This window comes from Anoplopoma fimbria, chromosome 8 (assembly GCF_027596085.1).
Source record: "Anoplopoma fimbria isolate UVic2021 breed Golden Eagle Sablefish chromosome 8, Afim_UVic_2022, whole genome shotgun sequence".
In the NCBI taxonomy this organism is placed as follows: domain Eukaryota; kingdom Metazoa; phylum Chordata; class Actinopteri; order Perciformes; family Anoplopomatidae; genus Anoplopoma; species Anoplopoma fimbria.
In genome coordinates, this window is record NC_072456.1 from 12,322,371 (window position 1) to 12,347,194 (window position 24,824).

At 38.9% G+C, this 24,824-nt stretch overlaps 2 protein-coding genes across 3 annotated transcripts; one reads left to right on the forward strand and one right to left on the reverse strand.

The window, feature by feature from the left end:
- Positions 1-1,793: 1,793 nt before the first annotated feature.
- pla2g4ab (phospholipase A2, group IVAb (cytosolic, calcium-dependent)) lies at positions 1,794-19,187 on the reverse strand. 2 transcript variants are annotated; one of them, XM_054602123.1, is made up of 20 exons: positions 18,907-19,187; positions 18,359-18,522; positions 16,789-16,905; positions 16,047-16,128; positions 15,797-15,945; positions 15,407-15,520; positions 14,866-14,903; positions 14,156-14,300; positions 13,195-13,331; positions 12,649-12,871; positions 12,218-12,332; positions 10,428-10,565; positions 10,258-10,347; positions 8,942-9,007; positions 7,603-7,733; positions 7,350-7,461; positions 6,991-7,175; positions 6,699-6,888; positions 5,253-5,410; positions 1,794-4,105 (listed from the first exon to the last, which is right to left on the reverse strand). In XM_054602123.1, the coding sequence occupies exons 3-20, from the start codon at positions 16,804-16,806 to the stop codon at positions 3,950-3,952; spliced, it is 2,247 nt and encodes a 748-aa protein (XP_054458098.1). In that variant the 5' UTR covers positions 16,807-16,905; positions 18,359-18,522; positions 18,907-19,187; the 3' UTR covers positions 1,794-3,949. The 2 variants fall into 2 exon arrangements, with proteins under 2 accessions (XP_054458098.1, XP_054458100.1); XM_054602125.1 differs by lacking the exon at positions 18,359-18,522.
- Positions 19,188-20,175: 988 nt separating this feature from the next.
- ptgs2b (prostaglandin-endoperoxide synthase 2b) lies at positions 20,176-24,527 on the forward strand. Its single transcript, XM_054602126.1, has 10 exons — positions 20,176-20,252; positions 20,633-20,749; positions 20,851-20,994; positions 21,115-21,258; positions 21,627-21,808; positions 21,916-21,999; positions 22,097-22,343; positions 22,987-23,273; positions 23,364-23,511; positions 24,115-24,527. Exons 1-10 carry the CDS (start codon positions 20,192-20,194, stop codon positions 24,525-24,527), a joined length of 1,827 nt encoding a protein of 608 aa, XP_054458101.1. The 5' UTR covers positions 20,176-20,191.
- The last annotated feature ends 297 nt before the right edge of the window (positions 24,528-24,824 follow it).

Here is a 24,824-nt window from a genome sequence, read left to right on the forward strand (position 1 = left end):
AATGGGGAATGTAATGAGTTACTGGTGCTGCGTTGGAGCAGGTCTTCAGCCTGAGAGAGACTGTGGGTGGCTCCCTGCTCTCTGGAGGCGAAAGTGGTTCTGCTGTGTTGTTTTGTAACATCACTTTGAGCTATTTAGAACATGTTTTGAGTGTTATAGCGGTGATGCTCATGCTTTGAGATTTGTTAAATAACACGTTATCAGTCAACTCCTGACTAAATATGAGGCAAGCTAGTAAGGACTTTAGATATACATTGTCTCTCCTAACTCTTTATAGTTTCAACCCCTGGCTGAGATTTCTGCCACCTCACCAATACAGTGGAGGTAAATGGAATTTTATCACAGTAAAGGGACAATATTTTAAAATGGATACTCAAAACTTAAGTAAAAGCAAAACTATTTTAATGGCGATAGATACCACACGAGGTAGCACAAAAATGTGTTGTTGTTTTTTTGTAATTTGATGAACCAACCCTTTAAATTTAAACAGTTTAAGCAGATAGAGCATGTTGAGAAATCTAACTTTTTATAAATATATTCTTTTGAAGTTAAATGCTTTTGACCTGGTGATTTGCAAACATATGATCTACTCTACTTTTTACAAATCCAGGACAACTGTCAGATTGTACTTGCATGAACCCTTTGGGGTAATTTTATTTTACTGCCTCCTATTTTTCTATATAATAGCCTTGTTTCTAAGATAATCCTTTCTTCTGGATGATTTATGTGATTCATGCAATACATTAGTCGGCTCCCGACTGAATTTGAGGCAACAGATTTTTAAGAAAATCATTGACAATAGACTATAACTTATGAAATAGTTTTTGTAGAGTATAAGACACACAATTTACATTTTAATGGTCAGTGCACTCAAATTACAATCTTCCCATATAGCATCTGTCAAACTTCATACACCCTCCTTTCGTTGTGAAATTGTAGTCTTCAAGCCAAAACCAAGGTAACCTTGAAGACCTTATCAGTGTGATTTTTTTGTATTGTGCCATATCTACATCCGCCAACACTGTCATGTTTTTTTTTGCCTTGTGTGCGTCATGTTTCATTCAATCCTGTCTCTTAGTGAGCGAATGAGCTAGCTAACTAGTTTATGGACTATGCTAATAAAGAATACATGGAATACATGTGTGGAGCTGAGAGAGTGAGAGAAGTTAAGAGATTACAATGTCCAGCTCTGCCCCTGCAACAAAAGACATTAAACAACTGCTTTCAAATGCTGACTCAGTACTAGTAAACTGACCTATATGTGTATAATGATAATATGTAGTTTGATTTCAAATGTGCATCAGAGTTAAAATAATCTCAACATGCTCTAAACAACTGTTGTTACTTTAAGACAGGATGATCTTACAAAGGAACAAGTGAGAGAATATATTTTTTTCCTCCAGTAAAACAACCCTTTACTAGTTTTGTTTTAAGGTATTCATTTTTGGTTTTCTGAGATAACATCACTGAGGGTTTAAATGTTAGTCAGACAGCCAGGAATACGAACCTGGGTTTCCACAGCTCTGCTTTGAGCTACAGTCCAACACACACTAAAGCTTACATTGCAAATGGTTAAAAAGATCTATCCAAGATTTATCAATACAGACCAATCCTGCCACCCAATGTTTAAAAAAATATAATCCCATCAAAAGGAAACAAAACATGCTGGAACAGAGACCCTGCACTTTTTTCTTATCTGCTTTGTTATTTCAGGAGGGATTTCGCGGATGAAGGAAGGATATATTTTACCAGGAAACATTTCACACAAGATAAATTCTCTTTTATTACCGTCCTTTTTAAACGATGCACATAAACATTATGTATGTCGTGCTTTGCCAGTAAATTATCACAGGACTGACCGTTTAGCATCTTAAACATTTGTAAACATTGTCAAAAATCATAAAATGTATTATGACAAAAACATATTAGGAAAAATTATAAAATTACTAAATATTGTGTGTGGTTTCAAAAGGACCACACCTCCACCCTTCAAAAGATTAATGCTTGTTTTGTTGCTATGAGTAAAACTTCAGTTTAGTTAAAAGTAGTATTTAAACAGGAATGTGCTTAATTGATGTAAAGATAAGTACTACTTTCATATTTGGCTACGGCCAGCAGTTGGTACATTTTGCTTAAAGACTGAATACAAGGGAACAAGATGTACCATCAGATTACATGATAACACCTGAAGCAGAGCAGAGAGCAAAGGAAAGGGACCCCTCCTTCCTCAGGTGCAATCACTTCACTGTGATGAGTGACTTAGGCCATATATGCTGCCTTCCCCCTTTGTTCTTCTTTTTGTTTTTAGTTTCACGACAACTATGTTCTGTATGGGTCTCTCAAACAAACTCTGGCATCACCACTAGCAATTAGGGCTTGAGAAACTTGTAGAGCAGAGGCAAGATCAGACGTGACGTCATGACTTAAACGAAAGTTAATAGCTGTAATCCCCAAACTATTTCTTGAAAGGAAACATAATACAATGCTGTTGACTGCAGAAAACAATCAATGCAAAAATGGACACAAATGGAAAAAAATGATCAGGATAAAGGCACTTTACAAATGTTTTTTGGGGTCATGAACTCCATCAGCGAGACTGCAGAACAGTTTCTTCCAAACCAGAAGGGCTGAAACATGAGCATACATGGGTTGGAAGTGCTTCAGTGTAAAATTCCACTGCTCTGTGTGTAGCCTTTGGGCCCCTGCAGGTATAGGTGTAGTGTGTCAGATTCCCGGCCTCCACTGCTGCAGGTGTAGGTGTAGTGTGTAAAATTCCACTGGGTGCCGGCGAGAGCCACCGTTCTCAGCTGCGAGCATGTCTTGTGATCGCACTCACCACCTCCGCCCAGCCTGACCTGAGCTCCACTTTACCATACAGGGGGTGTTAGAGGTGTCCTGCGGCGAGTTGTGTTTGATGGATGAGGAAATGGCCCACAAAAACAAAACTGTGCTCGTGTCAAAAACGCAGCCTGAGACAACATGATAAGGAAAATAAACACACCTAGATAAAGAAAGTGAGGGGGAGAGAATAAGCGGGGCCGTTTCTATGGCATCAAGTCATGTTTTTACAAAATGGTGGCTTTAATATGAGACACTCCCTAGAGGGAAGCAGGGAGTGCCCCTTCCCTGTAGGTGGGTAAGCATCATTGAGATGTTTGAGGTATCCAGAGGGGGTGCACTTAGCGTGTTAAGGAGTTGCCATCAAACAAAACCAATGGTTACGAGCTCCTCTTCCATGTTTTCAAAAGGTATTGCATGTTTAGACGCCATCCAGTGAAAAAAACAAAACAGGGATTTGCATGATCTGTAGTCAATATGGAAAGAGTTCAACTAACAAACAGTTACAGGTACAGATGAGGCTTCTTACAGTGCATTCACACAGCTCCAAGCTAAATTTAGACATGGCTGAGTCATAGTATAGATGCAAATGCAGCTTTGCTCTCGGCAGCATGAAAACCAAGAGGCATCCATATGAACTGGGAATGTTGCAACTGGAGTTGAAAATTCACATTATGCATTTAAGTGAAGTGAATGAACACATAGACCTGAAGTGGACATTTCTTTCACTTATGGATAACTAAGAGATAGCATAGTTAAGGTTTTTTCAGAAAATATTAACAAAAAAAAAAGAAACAAAGGATCCACGAACAATCTCCTGTTGTTCAGATGGAGCCAGATGTTAGCTGTAACAATCCAGTCACACTGCAGTGTTGAGTAAGTGTTGATTCTCACATTTGTGCAAATAAAGCCAGATGAAAATTCTCACTGTGTTGTTGTATATGAATGCAATCATAAGGCTTTAATCAGTAAACGCTATGGTTCTTTACAAAATTAAAAATATGATTCAACGTGTACAGAAAAGAGATCATCATGATAACATTTTCCAAAAAGAAAACGCTTTTCTTTAAAACTGAAAAATTTGCTATATCCAAAGTCTTAGATCAGGCTACTAGTTGTCATTTCCCAAAAGGTTCCAGGGTTTTGCCCGAGAATCTCTTTTGAGAGATCTCTTGTTCGGGATCGCACTGAGGGAGAACGGGTGGGACATGCATGAGGGATTCTCCTTACGGGACACGATGCAATCCTTGATGGCTTCTTTTATCACCTGCGGGGGAAAAATACAGTGATTAAATCCCAAATTCCATACCGCAGTATTGAATATTATATCATCAATGAAAATTAAATATGCTATCTCGAGTCCATTGAATTAGGGTTGGTCATCTTTACAGTCCTAATGTTTTTTTTTTTCATATTTGTTGAAATTCTCATGACATCCTGACAGCAATCAATTAATCAAAGGCTTTGACAAAAAAAGAAAATTGGAGTAAGGACTGAAGGGACGGGCTTTCAGTTACGACGACTTTGAGACTTTCTTGCTAGATTTAGCGACTTTTGGAACTGTGCTGCTAGCTACTTTCATTTTAAAAGAGTTGCCAACACTGGGCTGGGTTTTTTTCAGTTTCATTATTCTCTAAAATCTAGTGATCACTTGCTAGTTTCTCAAGATAACCAAACCAAGCCATACATTAAAATCCAGGCGGTTCCATCAATTATTGTTTATTGTTCGAAGAGATCTTTAGGTCATCCAACGATATTCCAATCTGGACCAAAGTAGCAGACCGACTGTCAATACTATCCCTGGAGCCGCCCACCAGCATAAAAATGTCGATTGACACAGCTTTTTATTTACAAAGATCAGTATGCACACATGTGCGAGAATAACCAAACTTTGGTTTTGCTGGGTATTCTCACACATCAATAAATTATGATCGACTTAATATCAAGGGGCAACGAGTGCTGCTGTTCAACTGTGCTAGAATCCATCAAGTCAAGGCATCTCTATTGACAGTAAGTATTAGTCTGTTTGAATGAAACTGACCTTCCAGTGAATCAAAAAATACATTGCATCAAATGGAAGTGACTCAGTTACAGTGAGTGAAAGTCATGTCTGACCTCTCACAGTAACACACCTACTGTGAACTAGACTAAACTTGTTGTATCCGGTCTTAGACGGGCTTTTTGGGATTTGATATTGCACAACAAACTGATATTTGTGTCATGACAAAACAAAAATGCAAAACTTCCCCAATGACAACACTTAATGACGGCGGATTAACAAAGAATGATAATTAGTCATTTAGTCATTCAAAACCTGATCCCTTTTTAACCCCCGGTGACCTTAAGTCTTACAAATGGCTAATCACTACAGTTTAATGTGAAAAACCTTTGCGAACCATGAGAACAAAACTGACCTCCAGGTTGTTGAGAGTGTTGAACTCCATGAGGTCATGGAGTCGGGTGAAGGCCTCGTTAGAGTACTGGAAGTTAAAAGTGGAGAATGGTGACTCGGGATCGTCAAAGATGTCAAAATCAGCAAATTCCTTCTCCACCTCGGTCACTCTGGGAACACCTGTAAGTGTGAGTAAGAAAAAAAGTAAATGAAACCACAAAATCTGATCCACTGGCATGAAAACAGACTTGATATTAAGGACAAAAGAAAACAAAAAATGTTGACAGTTTATCTTTTGATCACTTCAAGGTCTATTAATAAATCTTTCTGAAGCCAATTCAATTTGATATTCATCAGATTGAGTTTGCCTACTTGTCAAGGAGTTGTAGATGTACAATTTTTCCTAGTACTTTGTGGACCTCTACTTTATTGATAAAACGAGAATAGACATAGAAACGTTTAAGCCAACATGAATTCAAAAGTCCTTTAAGTGGTATGAAAAAATATTTTCTGGTGAAGACAATATCTACATTAATTCTTATATTCTATTTGTAGGCAGGACAGCAAGTCAATGAGAAGTAATACTTGTATAGTGTTTTTTCTTATAAACCTATTAACCACTTCTAAGGTCAAGAATGAACTTTGCCACTCAATATTCAAAATATCTAGCTCTATTCACACTTGATTCATCAGCTACTTTTAGAGAAAAAAAAATAGATTAATTAGCCTTTATTGTATTATTACTGGAGTAAAGATGAAAAAACACATGCAGGAAGAAGTAATGGTTTGGAAAATCCATACATACAAGAATGAACCGACTTCATAATGGCCTTTACAACTTCCACAAACGGAAAGTCCATGTATGGCATATTTCCTTCTAATGACTTTTGGGTTTGAAATGCAAAAAGCTTATGTTAGGTCTATAAACAGACAGCGGAAGTATGTGGGCGGATGACGTACTGAATGCAAAGATACAGCAGCGGAGATAGTAAGTCTTTGTATGGCTCATGATATATGGTCTGTTTACACACAGAGCTCTCCCACTGGAGCGAGAGATTCCCTACCAGCACCTGGCTCCTTAAGAAGCCATAATTCAAATGAGCTGCTCATAAACCACTGAACATGCTGTAGTCCACACATATGCGTGTGGACACACATACACACACCTACACACTCAGTGAACTGCTGGTATGCTTAAAGAGAGACGCACCATTTCCATCACGAAACCACACAGACCCTGAACAGAGACCAGTTTTTATTGGGTTCATTCAAATGAGGGGCCCAACTTTTGGCTGAACATAAGAAAGAAAGTCTGCTGCAGAACAAATATGGTTAAATCACAGTGTGCAATTTCGAGTAAGAGATGCCTCATGTGCCATGACGGTAAAACAGCAGCAGTATAACAATACAAAGGCATATTTTCCTCCTCACACATGCTGTGGAAACCGGCACAAATGCACATACTTACCAGGTGCCTTGAATGTCCTGAAGTTGATGTTGACCAGGACAAAGTGGATGATAGTCGGGCAGTTCTTTTGGCCTTTTTCTGGTTTGAAGACGTAGCATTCCTTCAGGCCCTCACGGTCAAAGACTTTGGGGTCTATCTTGGGGAATTGAAGCTTGTTCATTCGAGCCCACTTTTCTGCCAAAAGGAGCTCCTGCGGCATACATTTACAAATTAGAAAAACATCTTCATGATTTCCTGTCTGCACAGTTCTTTTTTAGCAATTCGTGACTGTAAAAAGAGTTGAGACTCTGACCTTGAATGGGGGGCTGGAGTCGCTGGGTCGTGCAGAAAAGTCAAAGGAGATGATGAGGTTGACACCGCGCTGCGGCCGCAGAATGAGAGGGTAGGGAAGGTTGTAGGTCAGGCCGCTGTCCACAACATGAATCTTCTTGCTCTTCACATCCAGAGGCTCGTAGATACGATTGAACTCATCTGGGTCTGAGAAAAATCACACTTAATCAAATAAATGATGCAGAAACATGCAATCAGACAAATTGTATTTCACATGACTGACCTAATCGAATTAACTGTGAACTGACTCAACTATGTAATTTTCAATGGAAGTAGGGCTGGGTTTCATCTGAAAGCAGTTAATTGTGCCATCTTTCTTACCTGTCACGGCGTCCACCTCGTCTTCAGGTGTGGTGGCGTGGCCCATGATCTCAGCGCCCGGAGAGAACGGGAAGCTGGTGTTCAGGTTCAGGCCCAGCATGAAATTATGCACCTGGCAACAGCGTGAGATTAGAGAGAGAAGGGTTATGTGAATTTGAATACAGGAAAAGCTAAACGAGAATGCAGCCAGAGAACATGCAGAATTTTGTATGAAGTCTTCATGGTTTCATGGTGAATGAACGTATTGAGTTACCTTCCCAGCCCGGCCCTCTCTTGTGTTGAATAAGGATGAGTCACTGAAGAGCGACGTGAACATTCGTTGAACCCAGCTAGCCTGAGCACTACGACTGTACTCCTCTTCTGCGTTCTGGTTCTCTGTTCCACCTGAGCACCAAAATAATGACAGAGAAAATATTGTTAAATCAAACATTGTGGCAAATAATTAAAATGTGGCTCAGAAAATGAAGCATTGCCTGTAATACAAGTAAATGAGATATTGTTTATCACATAAAAAAAAAAAAAAAAAAAAAGACAAATTACCGGTCTACCTTCCAAAATGTCATTTAATCTACTTCACTGGAATTGCTACCAACAGGTACCAACAAACATTTAGCTGATGAAGAGCCAGATACTTCCATCAACTGTTGGTGGAGACCAAAAACAGAACTAAAAGAGAATGAATATTGGACTTACATTCATCACAAAGCCAGAAGCATGACTCTTAATGAATGATAATGCTGCTCTGCAACTACTGGATTTGTAAATAGTGTAATATAAAAATGTCACCATATCTACCTAAAAGGTGACAGTAGGTCAAGTGTTGCCTATTGAGTAATGAGTCTTTCAAATTTTGAAACAAGGTTTTAAGGGAGTATTCAAATGTTTTTTTATGCCCTCTACAAAAGAAATTTAATCTTCAAGGGTAATACATATGAGACCAAAGTAAGTCACTCATCTTACCTAACCCCTTCTCTTTATTTCTTCCTCTTTCTTATATCATGTGATATTTCAGTTATTGTGGATTCTTTACTGTTTTTATTGCTTATTTGCTTATTTATAATACTTGTTTTTGATCTTGTTTTTTTACTATGTCTCTTGTTTGCACTATACCCTATGCTGCTGTAAATCCTGTAAATTTCCCCGCTGTGGGACTAATAAAGGATCTTCTTATCTTATCTTATCTTAGGCTCACACTGTCAAAGAAAAAGCATTAACTTCCTAAAATTCAGCATTTACATTGTTATTAATAAGATGATGACGATCAAAACACAAAAACACCCCTTCATCAGACAACATTTATATCATATACAGTATGGAGTCTGCAAACCAATGAGTTACAAGTGAAAGCTTACACATCAGCATTTTTTCTTTCCCTGAAACCACATTAGATGTTCAGATGTAGCTGAGTCACGCTAACTTTGGTAACATTACCACAGAAATTTAGGAAAATGTGTTAAGGTGTCGACTTTCCCTCAAACTGACTGTGTCAAAATAGTTCATTCAAAGTTAGACATATCAGTTACATAATATTGTTTTATTTTATTTTGCACAATGTCTGTTTGTGAGCTCCTCGTTTGAATTGTGCACATCACCTTTACGTGGCTCGTCTTCATTGTCCAGGCTGTCTTCTCCAACAATGTGCTGTGGTTTGATGTTTTCTGTAAGACACAAGACTGCATCACTCATCAGGTTTAACATTTGTTAATTTATTTATTTGCACCACTATACCTGACAGAATGCTTTTGTTCAGTTACGTGACATTATCAAATTCAGTGTATATTGTTTATCTCTGTCATATAAGTCCTCAGAGAACTGCAATACACCTGACAAACTAAAGCATTCTTAAACTCTGGTGGTTGTACAACAGATTCTTTGTCTTAATGTTTAAAGGTCATGCCAAACAAATGCGTTCAAGCACAACAAACGTCCGATTTTCACAGGAAGGCTTCCTTCCCACTGTTGTGGTAACATTCCAAACACACACACACAGGTTACACATTTTTAATCTGGATATATAATTGTAGGTTGGCTATTTTTAAAGATGTGAGTATACCTACAGGTGTGTGAAAACTATTCTGCCATCAGACAAAGAGGTAAGAAAATACAGACAACAATAGGACCTCAGGCACGACTGAATGGCATGTGGACAGGTGCCCCATAGAAGTTATTTTTATCATTATTATCTGGAAAAACACACCGATATCCACTTACTAATGTATCAAGTACCTATGACTAAACACATATTTCAGAATATGTTCAAGGCATGATTCAAGATCCACAATTTCAAAATATATTGTCAGGTAGAGAACAACAAGGATCCCCATTTTCAATATATTTACACTGGAAATACATTTTCTTTTATGCAATAATTAAAGTACATCCACTTATGTAAATATGTATTTGATTAACATAAATATAGATACATTAACAAGCCAGATATTTTATTTTTATTTACATGGTTCCCTTCAACCAATAGTTTTGTTATCTTAAATCTTTGGTGCATGGTTTCATTTAATGATACAACTCGCAAAATTATTATTTAGGTGAGACTGAAAGTCCATTTTATCACCTGGTCCTATTATTCAGCCCATTTAGAGGTTGTTCTGGAAATTTCGTTTGTATCACATGCTCTATTGAATTAACTTCAAATCACAAATTTGAAGTCAACACAGATGACATGTGCTTGGAAAAATGGAAATTTGAACATCTGCAGTTTCATGACAACTGACAGACTCAATGTGTTGATGAAGATCATGTGATGTGATAGAAAGCCACTGAACAACTACTGAATTGACCTGGTGATGAGATTGTTCAGTCGAATAAAGATAATTAACTAAGTGATTTGCACCTAATCAGAATAGTGCAACTAGGGACAAAGCATACGTAAAAAGAGAAACATAAAGATTACCTAACTCCTCCTCCATGGTGCTGCCACCAACTGTGTCTTTGACTCCCAGGACTCTGTTGAACAGAATGGAGAAGGCACTGCCCCACACACCTGACACAGTGAAAACATACTGTTAGCAGGTTAATTAACGTTAAGTGCTCTGGCTGTTTTAGATGAAAAACATTTCTTACCCATCAGAAAATGAATAGGGTTCTCCTCGTATTTCTTGACAACGGTTCCCAAGAAGAACTTGCTTCCAAACAAGTCGGGGGTCATGAAGGTGCCATACTTTGCCATCCCAATTTCATACGGGCTGAACTCCACCCAGTCTGCAGGTTGAAGCCTCAGCATTAATGTAACACAAACTTACCTCTCACTGACTAATACGTCCGCTTCATTTGCATTTGTACACTCTAATTACAATGCATATACAGTGGGTAAAAATACTATTATATTATGCTCACACTGAAGAACTGAATGTAAAAAACTTGGCAGCCTTGGAAGAGACAGACACTTTCAATTCAAACTTTAATACCCGTGTTGCTGTTACGCGCCCCTCCACCTCCCCATCTCCGCCTATTCTTCAGCTTCATCAACTCATCATTCTATCAGCAAATCAGTCACCACCACCACCAGTGTCTGGACTCCACAGGGGGAATTATCTTGCCGCTGCTAAGGGCAGACGGCCCTCGAAAACAAATCTTCCTGTACAGTCAAAGCGCAAAAGACTACTTTATCATCAAATACAATCTGTTTTCTTCATCTGACCTGTCTCTCCTAGTTGAACTAGTCATCAGATCGCATTTGCAAAAGCTTTTACAGCAGCAACAGTTTTCACATACACAAAAATTCTGGCATGAAAGCACAAATAGTCACACAAATGGGTACACACAAACACAGAGACGAACGCACATACAATGGAAATACTTCAGCCTTTGTAACCTTTTAGACAATAATAGCCTCTTAAATGTGGAGAGAATGTCAAAGCCTAATTGAACTTAAGCTGTCATTTGGCAACATGATATTTTCCATTGAGCTTGGTCATAAATAAACAAGAGATTGTAGGTGAGTCAAATAAATATTTAAAAACTTTAAGTCGCACTTTAAATGACTAAGCTTAACTGTGTACTTTTTGAAGATCAGGTTTTTTTTAAGGTTTATCTGTGATTTTAGGATAAGCAGTCAGTGTGGCCTCAACCTGAAGCATATCAAAGAGATACTGCACAATATTTGCACTTTATCAGACAGAAAAACAAATAGTATGCAAATCTTCAGTTGTCGTCAAAACTTTGTGGCAGACATGTTTCATACTTTGTCTCCTACACTCTAAGTGACATGTTATTAATGATCTCTAAGTGTTGCTATGACTGTTTATTTTTCTTCAGTAGCTTTTCTTTGTGTTTGAAAATGCCAGAGTTTAAAATACATTGTTTTGTCCTTCCTTTGCTTGGTGCATGCACGTAGAGGAACTGAGATTACAACACAGAGGGAGAATGAAGTCATTCTCCCTCTGTGTTGTAATCTCAGTTCCTAAGTAGACGTTACTATATTACATTATATTTTTACAGCAAATAGTTGTTTGCTGCTATATTAATGATCTGTCTCAGATCAGTGGAGATTTTTGCTGCTTCTTTATTGTATTTTCTATTCAAATGTTTGTTCCATTGGAGCGTAGTGTACGGCTGCTGCACAGGTTGCATCTACAATGAGGAAGGACAACATGGGACAATGGGAGTCTATCATGGCCTACTTAGTTCCTTGATATAGCCCAGTTGATATACAGCACTGTTATTAATTGACAGCCTACCACGTCATGACACATTGTGGTGTCATGACTCTTGTCTGGTGGCGGAGCAGCATTATAAGGAGCGCTTGGGGGTTTTGCATGTGGCCAAATAGTTCTCTGAGGGACATGGTGTGCATGCAACACACCATATAACATAAAGGCACATGCAGATTAACAAAAAAGACAGACATTTACCTGCAAACATGAGCTCTGAAACATCTGGCTTGACATGCAGACATGTGAAGAGAGGAAGAGGACTCTGGGCATGGTTTATTTTGTCCTGGATATCGCTCAGTTTGATGTCCATCCTCTGGTGAAAGAGAACTCAGTCTTTTTAGTCATAAACATTCACACTCTCTGGTAGTTGAAGTTGTCTTTGTCATGGTTAGGTGGAAGCAAAAATTTATTTATTTTTTAAATTAAATGGAGGGGAAGAAACACGGCACTTTTTGAAATAAAAAGCTTAAATAAGGCATGGTCGGGATGTCAGTTCAAAGAAAAGAGAGGAAATTAAACATGAAGTGAAGGAAAGGGTAGGATGATGTACTGCTGGGGCTATAAGGAGATGGATAAATAAGTAATTCGATCAAAATTAAGACAAACAACAGCTGTACGGCGGCTCTTACCGCAGGTACAAGGGTCTCTCCTATGAGCATACCGAAGATATCAGTAAAGGTAACAGGCTGCCCTGAAGCCTTTTTGGTCCAGAGGGCCTGGATATAGTTGGTGATGTGTTGAGGCATCAACAGCTTCAGTGGATTACTGCTAACTCTCTTCTTCAGCTCTGCATTGATTTCCTTTGGGCCCTTGTCTGGAAACTCTGGATGAGAGTAGAGACTGGACATGTACCTAAAGGGATAAAGAAACCATTAATTAAAAAGAATTGTAGAAATCTCAATGCAATGGTAAATGTTCAGGGAAAAAAATCTGTAAATAGATGCTTAAAAAATATCACTGCTTTGTACAAGAATCATGAAGGAGGTGCTGAGAAAGGAAAGTTTGCCAATGAGCGGAGGAGGCCACGCAGAGTAGAGTCATACAGACAGAAAGGACAAAAGAAACATAGCTGTAACGACAAAGAAAAAGATTAAAAGAGAGAAAGTGTCTTTAGAAATAAAAAGATTCAAGAAAAGAGAAGATGGAAAAAAGAGAGGGTTGGAAAAAAAACTAACCATGTGGATCCGGAGAGTCCGGCGACATATGTTGCACAATCTAGGACCCCAGACTCAAACAGGGCTTTCATCACACCTGAGAAGCCAACCATTGCACGGAAACCGCCTCCTGAGCCCGCTATGGCTATCACTGGCACCTGCAACCAACACACACACACACACACACACAAAAGGAGACAGTCATAATGTGAGGAAGAAGACAAAAGTATGCTTAATCGCATAATTACATACTACACCGTTTAGAGTATGAGTCTCACATTCATTCTCATTCTTTTACGTTGAGTAACTTCCCTCTTGTGCCTCTAAACAGTGAGGGTGCCAGTCGCGTCACGCCTTTGCAACAGTTTTTCACTTGTGCCTTCAGATTTTCAACTATTTCATAATTCTCATTGTGCAACATTGCTTCCTTTCTGCAGTCTGTCTTTATCTCGTGGTCAGTTCTGAATATTCCAATTCGAGAGGAGTTGTTGAATGTTGGAAGACAGTAGCTGGTTATCTCATTCCTATGGAGACTCCGGCACATGTTGTGGATATGAGCAGGCCTGGCTGGAGATTACAGCCAGGCCCAAGGGCATCTTGCCAAAACCACACCAACGAGGAAAACGAAACTGATGCTAAATATGTAGCTACAGACAGGAAACAAGTAGCATAGATGGCAAATAAGATTGCTGAAATAAATGAACATGCTTGCTGAAATTTAAAAATAATTGAATTGTAAGAAACACTGACTGCCTTCATGTCAGCACACACAGCGGCATCTTATTTTTCATGACGCATGTTAAACATGAATTTTGATAATCAGGCATTATATGTATTGAAGTGCAAACAGATGGTGAAATTGAGTGCCTGACTAAATGAAGCTGTCAACTCACAGATTTACACAAAAGACTGAAACCTTTTAAGTTTCACATACAAAGAGTTGCCATGTTAAATCTGTGTTAAAACTTTGCTCTGTTCCCACCTCCTCTGGAGCGCTGGGGAGGAAACAAGGCTTCTCCATGTCTAGCAGCTTCTTGATGCCCAGCATCACTCTCTCTCTGCGGGTCTGTCTGAACTGCTTCTCTTTGTCACACAGGGCCAGGCTGAACCGCAGGTCCAGATTGGTACTGCGGGAACAAATAACAGAAATAAGGTTTAATAAAATCTGATGGGAATTCAAACAACTTGTCTTTTACATGTTCTGCTGAGAAGCAGATATGGGATATTATCTCTCTGTGTATGTGAAACTGATCTTCGGTCAGATAAGATCTGCCTCTGGGACGGTCTGGTGTGAAACACTCATCTACTGATAAACAACATCCTTTACTGCTTCTCAAAATTCGTTCTCATAATTATTAACCCTTCAAACACGTATGGCATTTCCAAATCATCCAACTCACACCTGTGTTTAAACCCTGTATCAGCTCACACAAGTATCCTCTTGTCACTGAGTCACGCTAATTCAAGTTCTTATTTTACTTTCTACACTGCTCCATGTGAATTCCTCTGCATGTTTGAAATTCCTGTGTATTCTTGCACCTGTGATGGATTTGTTAACAAGCCTTCAATCATATATAATGGTATCGCCTTTTCACACAAGTGCCTTTAGATTGATCACAGAGAGAACTGTGCAAAACAATTATAGCTGTAAAGCTTTATCAAATACACATTTTATTTTTATTTTATACATACCAGATCTCCAGTGTCATCTCTAAGTAAACTTTGGTTACCTGTTGAAACAATTAAATATGTGGTTATTGTCCAGTAAAGCAGCAGCTAAATTGGTAATTCTGCAAACAAAACTATGATCGGAAAAATAAAATAAAAAGGAAAGACACAGGAATGTCAGTTTTTTTATTGCAAATATTTTTTGCATCGCTTAACAGATTATTGCATTGAATAAATATAAATATCATGAATTGCTTTATACTTTTGTAGAGTTGTATCATTTAATTAATATGTTAAAATCATCCACCAAAAAACCCTAGAGTTATTCTGCTGGCACATTCTAGTCTTCTTACACATGCAGTATATCTTAAGTCGGCAATATGCGATATCATATTGTAGGTAATATTACATTTTGTTGTAATCCATCTTCACATATTTCATTTTTTTGGAAAACATGGGATCTTAAATAGAATTTAAAGGAAGCTCCTGTACGTTTCAACAACGTTTGCCTGCACAATGTGAGTACATAAACTGCCAAAGACTCTGCTGGGGTTAAATTTCTTACTTTGCCGATGAGGAAAGGCTCCATCGTTGTTTGGCCTACGGTGAGCTTGGTGATCTCAAAGGTCGCAGTCCCAAGCGTCTCATCCATAACATAGTTGGCGTCCATTAATGTTAACTGATTGGGATAAACATTATCAGTTAAATGGTTAGTTATTATTTTGTATGTGTTTAAGTCCGGTTAAGTTTTGTCATTAAGTCAAACAAAGATCAATGTCGACTTTCAGAAAAGACTTAGTTTATCAGTTTTTTTCTTAGATTACCCTAATGACTACCAAGAAGAGTCATTCTGATCTCAGTTTCTATGATGATATTTAACTCTCCACTACATTCCTTCTGGTCCTCATGTATGGGTATAGACTGTGTTAAGCAGACAAAAGATGCAGGTCTTTACCTTCAGGACGTTCTGCAGGTTGGGGTCTAATATAAATTTAAAGGTCTCGTTCCATTTTGGGTTGATGTCATTGTCTATGTGCTTGGTCCTCTTTCTGCTCTCTGGGGCCGTTGGTATGAACAGCTCCACATATGGATCTGGGGTGTCCACTGCACACACAAATTCAACAGTGTTACTGATTAGCAGAATCCCAAGCATGTGTACATTTGTATTGTTTTAAGGGATGGGGCAGCAATGTATCAAAACTCACACAGGTCACCCAGCGCCCCTTTGGTGACGTTCTCAGCTCGAACCACCGTCACTGTGAATTTGTGAGAAAACTGCTGCTCCACCTGCAATGCAACATTCATAAATTACACTGTAAATTGCAGGATTTATTATAAAGTGTATATAGTATAAAGGTCACTTCATCGTGTTGAAAATTATGAGATACATAAGCTAAAATACACCCATCTTTTGGAGGACATTAATCTCTAAACAATGTTCCTTTGTACTTCCTTCACAGATATCCATCACTGAAACCACATGTTGGATTAAGAGGTTGTTTTGCATTTTTGTGCTGCCTCATAGGCAGTCAGAACTTTCTCAAGAAATCTTAACATCTGGTGTTATCTGTAGATTTAAGGAGTGACTATTCATGAGGGATAATTTGGTTTCAACCCTCCATTTACAAGTTTTTAACGCAAAAAGTGTTGTGGGACTTTTGACAGATGTGAAATTGTCATAAAGAGCTGTGAATGCAGCTATTACACAGATTATCTCATGTTGATCTTTGCTGCTTAAAACAACCCACATTAATCATTGTCACCCGCTACTGTGATCGTAAAAATGGCCTTGCTGTTGAGTTTTTGCTATGGATCAATACGATTGAAATTCACTCTACTGTAGTATTGAAAAACCTATAAGTTAAGAGCTGCTATGGAGAGATTTGGGCCATGACTGAAACCCCTGGAATTTGTTGACTCGGTATTGCTGTACGCGTTGATACTCACGATTATATTGGAAGCCATTGTGTGTTGTCTGGTGAGTAATTCTCAGGAAAAGCTTTGTCAAGATGGGAACTTTAACTCAGGAGAACATTTCAGTCAAGAATTGGATCATTTGGAAAACTGGAAAATGAAACCAAAAAGTTCAATATCAGTGCAAATGCAGGAGAAAAGCTTTGGCAGACCGACAAGATAACCATTAAAACTTTTTTCCCTGGGTTTCAACAACATTTCATCACCATCAACATCAGGCATGTTACTAAAACTTCTTGAAGGAGTATATTCTCGTAAAACAGTCCAAGCTGTTTTAGAAATGTCTTGACAGGGGCAAGGGGAAGTGTGCTGAACCACAAACCCGCGATATGATGACTAGGCCAACAGAGTGTGAGTGTGAGTGCAAGTACTCCACATGCATGTGTAGAGAGAGTTAAAGAGAAAGACGGAAGTAAATAGAAATTTATTTTTGATGCCAAAGGCTACTGATATGACTGAACGATGAAGATGTGTGTGTATAAAACACAGTACAGTCAGTGTATGTATAGGCAGGCTTGCATCTATAGAAGACTATTATTTTCAGCAACAGGCTTTCTCTTTACAATGGTTAGACATTCATGTGTTGCTAAGAAATTTGTATACAGGGTGTGTATGTGTGAGTGTCTGGGTGCTGGTGATAGCATCAAGGTCAGCAAGCCTTTTCTCAGCTGTTCACCAAAGCGTATCATTACTGAGGGGACTGAGAGCACGTAGGGAGTCTGTGTGTTCACAGCTCTGGTCACGTAGTTTGCATCAGTGGTCCAACTTTTTCAAGAGCCAGTTCACTCTGCCCTTGTTCTGAAGCGTACAAAGAGTGCATGCAGGCTGCTGAGTGCTGTATGTGCCAACATAACCCAGAGGCTTCCACAGCACTATGGTAGATTTTCATATGTGGACACCAAAAATGAAAGAGACCGGCCATGATGCAAAACAGCCACAGTAAATGATCCGACCAACATATTTAACGTAATGTAAAAAGGACTTTTGACGGAGGACCCCAAGAACAAACTACTGTAAGAAACGACAGTCATAGCCAAATATTAACTAGATTCTTATAAAAACATTATAAGTTATGTAATTAATGTTTTTATTTTAGGAAAGTTACAGTTAATTTGCCTATTGTGTAAATAGTAGACACAGCACATTAGGAAATCTGTGACTGCTGCATCTTTGTTTGTCTCTTTCAAACAACTGACAGAGTGTCCCTACCGCCGTGATAGTGTGTGATACTGAATTAGTACATCATGGCAAATTGCATAGGCAGATAGGGTGGTTTTGACTAGGGTCTCCCTGGACCCCAATACATTGGTATTTAAAAAGAGAAAGATGAACAGAAAACAATGATATGAAGTCATTAGGAAGAGAATGATTGACAAGCAATTGATTGATTGTGAAAAGTGGAAAGATAGAATATAGCTCCTGTGAGACAAAAAGTATACCACTGGGGTCAGATTAAGGTTAAAGGCATACAGTAAATATCCAATTATACAAACATTCCTGAAATGTAGAAGGTAAAGGTTGGAGTAAAGAGAACGAAACTCACTTCTATGAATCACTTTGCATTTTCCAAAATAGATTACAGAGCAAAGTCATGACAAGGTATCTCTTGCCAAATCTTGTTCATAAACAAGCCACATAAACAGGTTTGCCTGATTCTAGGCAGAATAAGGTCAGATCTGATGAAGCTGGATGGTATGAGTTTGCCGCCTGCAATGAAAGATAAAGCATTGCCTCAGATGATGTAAAACAATTGGCACGATAGTGTAAACTATCAATCTGCAATGTTGTGAACACAAAACAAATGATTATGGAGACTTTGCTTCTTTAAAGGCAACTTAATGCATCTGTTCACGCTTCTCTGCCATATAAGAGCTAAATACAAGCTGTTGCCAACGGATTAATAAAGTATCATTGCTTTGTAAGTGTTGGCAATAGCGCGTTTCCTTATACTCTGAGTTGCGTAAAGTGAAATGCTTACATAGACGCTGGTTAAACCACAACTCTTACTGACATTGACATTCCTGTCCAAACGTGCCGTCTTATAAGCACAAAAACATCCGCTGTAAATGAAAAAAAAAACTGGAAACGTACCTTAAACGGAGAGCAAATCCTGAAAAATGTGTCATCGACAATATTGTTCCAACACTACAGGCTGGAGAAGAAGGAGGTGCTTCAGGGTAGACGAAAAGCACACACGGCAGTCAACAGAATTATGCTCCCAGACTACAGATTCAGCGACAATCAGCCAAATCTAACTACACTCGGAAGACTAAAAATAACGCTCTGTCTGAAATGTCTGCTTAAGAAACATGACGAACAGGAAAGAGTTATGGAAAACTTCGAGTGTCCGATTGTGACTTCTCCACCTCTTCAAACACGCATCAGTGCGCAATGACGTCCACGCGATGGCGCGTAAAGCCTGACTGTGATGACAGAATAAACTTTTTTTTTTTTGTGAATTGCGTAGAAACGCTTAAGTCAAACATAGTAACAACTTAGTAACACATTCCCTTTTTTTTATCAGTGTGCTGGTCATTACCAACCTTTGTTTTAAGCCAAACATTGAGAAGACCCTTTGGGTGTGACTCAATTATGATTCACTAAAGTGTCTATTTCTGTATGTAGTATTTCCATCAAAATCGTTTTCAAGAAGCACGGTTATTTTAAGTAATACTTCATTTAAACAAAAAAACAAGAGAGAGAAAAGCTCTGCTATTGATGACAACAGGGACCTGATTCATACTGTACATTTCATCATATTCATTTCATTACCTCATCTCTAAAAAATTAGCAGGTAATTTCTCATGATTAAATTAGTACAAATACATTGCATAGAATTTCATTTTTCCCTTGTATTAGAGATGGCTTTTGTTAAATGAATCATATCATTATCTTGAATTACACTCTTCCTCAGAAATGTGGTCTGTATAATTTGGGTTTAATCAAATACATTTCCGTAAAATCACAAACTTATCGTTTGCGTGTAAAGAAATACAAATTTACAAATGAAAGTTAGCACTTTTATTATTTGTTGTATATAAATCAATTTGGATATTTCTATTGAAATCAAAGCGTTGCTAGTAAAGTCGGCTTGGTGCCAAAAAAAACACACACACAAAACAGCATCATTAAGTATTGTGAAAGAATAAATATTCCTCCGGTATTAGTGTGGTCGATGTATTCATAGCCGATCATCATTCATTGAAGCAGAGGACGGACTCGCTCACTGGTCAGATGGCGTGACGTCAGCCCTTCTCCAGATATATAAAGGTGCTCCAATGAGCAGGTTGTCATTCAGACTGTTCGCCTCAAAGCGACGCCACTGCGGAGGAAAGGAGAGAGAAGGAAAGAAAAACGAGATCCAAGTCTTTGGAATATGGACAGATTTACATCTGCGGTTTTCCTCTTGGCGCTGGGGTTCCTTGTCTGCGAAGGGGGTAAGTGGAAGACACAGAAACTTAGACAGAAGGTAGCATTGTTGAAAGTTCCGTTTTAGGTGTCTAAAGTTTTGCATTCGTTTTAAAAACTTTTTTATTTCACTAATACCTTTTATATCAGAAGACAGAATTATAAACCACTCCACATGTTGATTTGGTATCAATTATATATAATATTATAATTATTATAAATAAATATTATATTGATACTATAGCCAATACCACCATTAAAGTATGTCTTTAGCTCAGAGGTTTATTATATTATTATTATAGCGTAATGGAAATTGTAGAGTTTTTGGATTCAATTACATTCTGAGGCTACTTTAACAGTTGGTATCTGAAGTGAACTGTCAGTAACCGTCCAACATTGTCTGTCACAGGTAACCTATGTTGCTCAGATCCATGTCAGAACAGGGGCGTTTGTACAGCGCTTGGATCTGATAATTATGAGTGTGATTGCACACGAACAGGATTTCATGGACAAAACTGCACAACTCGTAAGTATATGAATGGCACACAAGGAGGTGAATGTAAAAATTGGATGTATTTGTTGTGGTGATTTGGTCAATTATTAACTTTTCCCTCTTGGCTTTTACAGCTGAATTCCTCACCTGGGTCAAAATATCCCTGAAGCCATCGCCCAACACTGTCCACTACCTTCTCACCCACTTCAAGGGCTTCTGGAACATCATCAACAACATCTCCTTTCTCAGGGATGCCATCATGAGATATGTGCTGACATGTAAGTGTCTCCAGCTGATTGATAAGATGGATTTTCACATTGAATAATGCGTATTGCAGCTTGTGGAGAAACAGTTGTAACATTTAAACTAATAATTAAATGTTTTTTTCCCCCCTCTAGCTCGATCCCACTTGATTGATAGTCCGCCGACCTTCAATGCAGATTATGGTTACAAAAGCTGGGAAGCATATTCCAACCTCTCCTACTATACACGCACCCTCCCCCCTGTGTCAGAGGATTGCCCAACCCCTATGGGAGTAGAAGGTGAGTTACACTCTCTGCCGTTGGAGAACCAGTTTTCTCAGATTCTTGAATACTGAGCAAGAGTAGCTTGGCGTCGTTGCATCACGAGCAGTGCTCCCATTGAAATGATCCCTTATGCTGGGTTTACTGAATGTGAATGTGCTGAGGGAACACAGAAAAACCTGCCCCAGCAAGCCTAAACTTTCGAACATAAAACCACATTGAAGTTTTAGCAGGAATTTACAATGACGGTTAACCTCAAATGTAGCTTTTCATACAAGTAAAAGTCAATCATCACATTTTGATCACCTTAATATGTTTAATTCAAGTAAAATCTGCTTTGTTCTGTGTTATCGTGCTGTATGCTTACTGTAATGTTGTTTCCCCAGGTAAAAAGGAGCTGCCAGACGCTAAGCTATTGGCAGAGAAGCTTCTTATGAGAAGACAGTTCATCCCGGACCCACAGGGCACCAGCCTGATGTTTGCATTCTTCGCACAGCATTTCACCCACCAGTTCTTCAAATCTGATATGAAGAAAGGACCTGCTTTTACTGCAGCTAAAGGCCACGGGGTAAGCACAGCAGATTTCAAGCCCTGTCAGAATTTAGGTCAGAAAGGAGAGGGACAAGAGATTTGTGAATGAATCATTGGTATTTATGGTGTTGTGTTTGCTTTCAGGTGGACCTCAGCCATATTTATGGAGACACCCTGGAGAGGCAACACAAGCTCAGACTCTTTAAGGATGGCAAGCTTAAATATCAGGTATGAGAAGACGGAAATATAGCCAGTACTTTAAACAGGCAAATACTTCGGACCACAAGTGTCTAACAGTTGCTTCTTCTCTTGCGTAACTCTGCAGATCATGGATGGAGAGATGTATCCCCCAACAGTAAAGGAAGTGGGCGCTGACATGCACTACCCTCCTCACGTTCCCGAGTCTCACCGCTTCGCTGTGGGCCACGAGGCGTTCGGCCTGGTCCCCGGTCTGATGATGTACGCCACCATCTGGCTACGAGAACACAACCGAGTGTGTGATGTGTTGAAGGAGGTCCACCCGGACTGGGATGACGAAAGGCTCTTCCAGACCACCCGGCTCATTCTGATTGGTGAGCTTGTGCACAAACGTTTTTAAACCTTTTGCATTAATGTTGCTGGAAAAACAAATCTGCCTAAACATTAGCAAGAAAGGCTTCTGAAGTACTTTTGATAGTATTAATGTAGTTGCAATGGTAGTTATGGAATGAGGAAGTGGTACTTCTTGTTTTGTTAATCATCAACTAGCAACCCTTTTTAGACAGTGGACCAATTGAGCGCTGCTGTGAGAAGCAGGATGTTTGGTTTTTCATTTCATGACTTCACTGAATGTTAACCATCTATTTCTCATCACCAGAATTATTCAAAGATCCCCTCCATACATGTTTTAAGACATAAAAATGACACTGCTTGAAAAAGTATTTGTCTGATTTCTGAAAAAAGCAAATCATCTAGTTAAAAGTTCTTACAGCTAAATATTATTCCTGAGTGAAATATTGATAAACATTTGAATAATAAATATTTGCACAGTCATAGATAAACTGTTGGACAAGATGTCTCCTAATTCTAAAGTTTACTCTCATTATATGTGCACTGGAGGTTTCAAGATTCCTCATCAAACTTACAAAGAGCGAAACACATTTTAAGTGTAGAGGGACTTCAAATACTATAATAATAATAATAATAATAAGAAAATGTTCATCTTTTGCCCTGTAGGAGAGACCATCAAGATTGTGATCGAGGACTATGTGCAGCACCTGAGCGGCTATAACTTCAAGCTCAAGTTTGACCCCGAGCTACTGTTCAACCAGCGCTTCCAGTACCAGAATCGCATTGCATCTGAGTTCAACACCTTGTACCACTGGCACCCTCTGATGCCTGACAGTTTCCACATTGAGGAGAAAGATTACAGCTATAAAGAGTTTGTCTTCAACACCTCAGTAGTGACCCAACACGGCATCGGCAACCTTGTGGAGTCGTTCAGCAATCAGATCGCAGGACGGGTAAGAACTGTCGGAGCAAAATTTAGATTCAGCTTGTAACGCCACTGTTGCTTTAAGGCTGATTTACTAACTCTCCATTCATTCTTTTAGGTTGCTGGCGGCCGAAATGTGCCAGGACCAATCATGTACGTGGCCATTAAGTCCATTGAAAACAGCAGAAAAATGCGCTACCAGTCTCTGAACGCCTACAGGAAACGCTTCTCCATGAAGCCCTACAGCTCCTTTGAAGACATGACAGGTGAGACAGAGTTGAAAAACCTAACATGTACTTGCAAGTGGAAAAAGATGACGTTAGTGATGAGGTTATTATCATTGTGAAGTGAAAGGAAATGTTGCCTCTGGACAAATTTTTGCTGCATTATTAGTAGCATTGTCATAAACTGATTGCAGGAGTTAGTTGTGAGCTTGAATGACACAGATCTTATGATTAAAGTCATCGATCACTTATATTAAAGAAATTATGTGGACTTATTTTAGTGTACAGCAGCTGTGGAGGTGAGGAATTTATTTATGTGACTCTGAGAGCCAGATGTTCATTTCGTCTCGAGATAATGTAAGCAGATTGTCATCACAGAGAGCATTACATAAACAGACGAGAGAGGCCTCCTGTTTCAGAGGAGAAGTTTCACAAGGAAAGAGGATTTAACGCTCATTAAAAACTAAGCAGGATGAATGAGGAGAGAAAAATATCAGCATGCTCTTGCACTCATCTACTATTTTGGCTGGATTTGAATAAGTCAAAACACTGAGCTCATATTTAGACTAGCAGCAAGCTTTGCAGCTGCCGAGCAAGTGATATGAACCATATAACTAAAACTATGTCCTCCTTTGTGTTACTCAGGAGAGAAAGAAATGGCTGCAGTGCTCGAGGAGTTCTACGGACACGTGGACGCTGTGGAGCTCTACCCGGGTCTGTTGGTGGAGAAGCCCAGGTCTAACGCAATCTTTGGCGAGACCATGGTGGAGATGGGGGCACCTTACTCCCTCAAGGGCTTAATGGGAAACGCCATCTGCTCCCCGGAGTACTGGAAGCCGAGCACATTCGGAGGCAGCGTGGGCTTCGACATCATCAACACCGCCTCCCTGCAGAGGCTTGTGTGCAATAACGTCCAGGGCCCCTGTCCCGTGGCATCCTTTCATGTACCCAACGTAAAAGACACGGGGTCGATGATCATCAACTCAAGCTCATCACACTCACGCGAGGGTGATATCAACCCCACAGTCATTTTGAAAGAAAGGACTACTGAGCTCTAATTTTTTTTCATTTTTGTAAGGTTATTTTTTTAATATCTATTTATTTATTTATTTTATATTTATTGTATTCTATTTATAACACAAAACTTTTTTAATATGTAATTTTCTCTATTTTTGTCTGGTTTTCCAGAACAAATGTCTGTGGTTGTGTTTTATTTATTGAAAGATTTATTGTTTTATAAGTTATTGTTACAGTAATGACCTCAGACACTCAGAAACTTAATACTTGAATGTTAGTTTACAGTTTCAACTACATTTTAGCGTACATTACATTCTAATGCTCCCTTAGATCAACTG

Excerpts from the sequence above, each read along its gene's own strand:
- pla2g4ab (XM_054602125.1), bottom strand. Across the intron at positions 10,566-12,217 it reads TTCAGAGCTCATGTTTGCAG|ACTGGGTGGAGTTCAGCCCG; the intron begins GTAAATGTCTGT and ends TTCAACCTGCAG. Across the intron at positions 10,348-10,427 it reads CCCTATTCATTTTCTGATGG|GTGTGTGGGGCAGTGCCTTC; the intron begins GTAAGAAATGTT and ends TCACTGTGTCAG.
- ptgs2b (XM_054602126.1), top strand. The coding sequence starts at position 20,192 with ATGGACAGATTTACATCTGCGGTTTTCCTCTTGGCGCTGGGGTTCCTT. Across the intron at positions 21,259-21,626 it reads AACCCCTATGGGAGTAGAAG|GTAAAAAGGAGCTGCCAGAC; the intron begins GTGAGTTACACT and ends TTGTTTCCCCAG. Across the intron at positions 22,000-22,096 it reads ATGGCAAGCTTAAATATCAG|ATCATGGATGGAGAGATGTA; the intron begins GTATGAGAAGAC and ends GTAACTCTGCAG.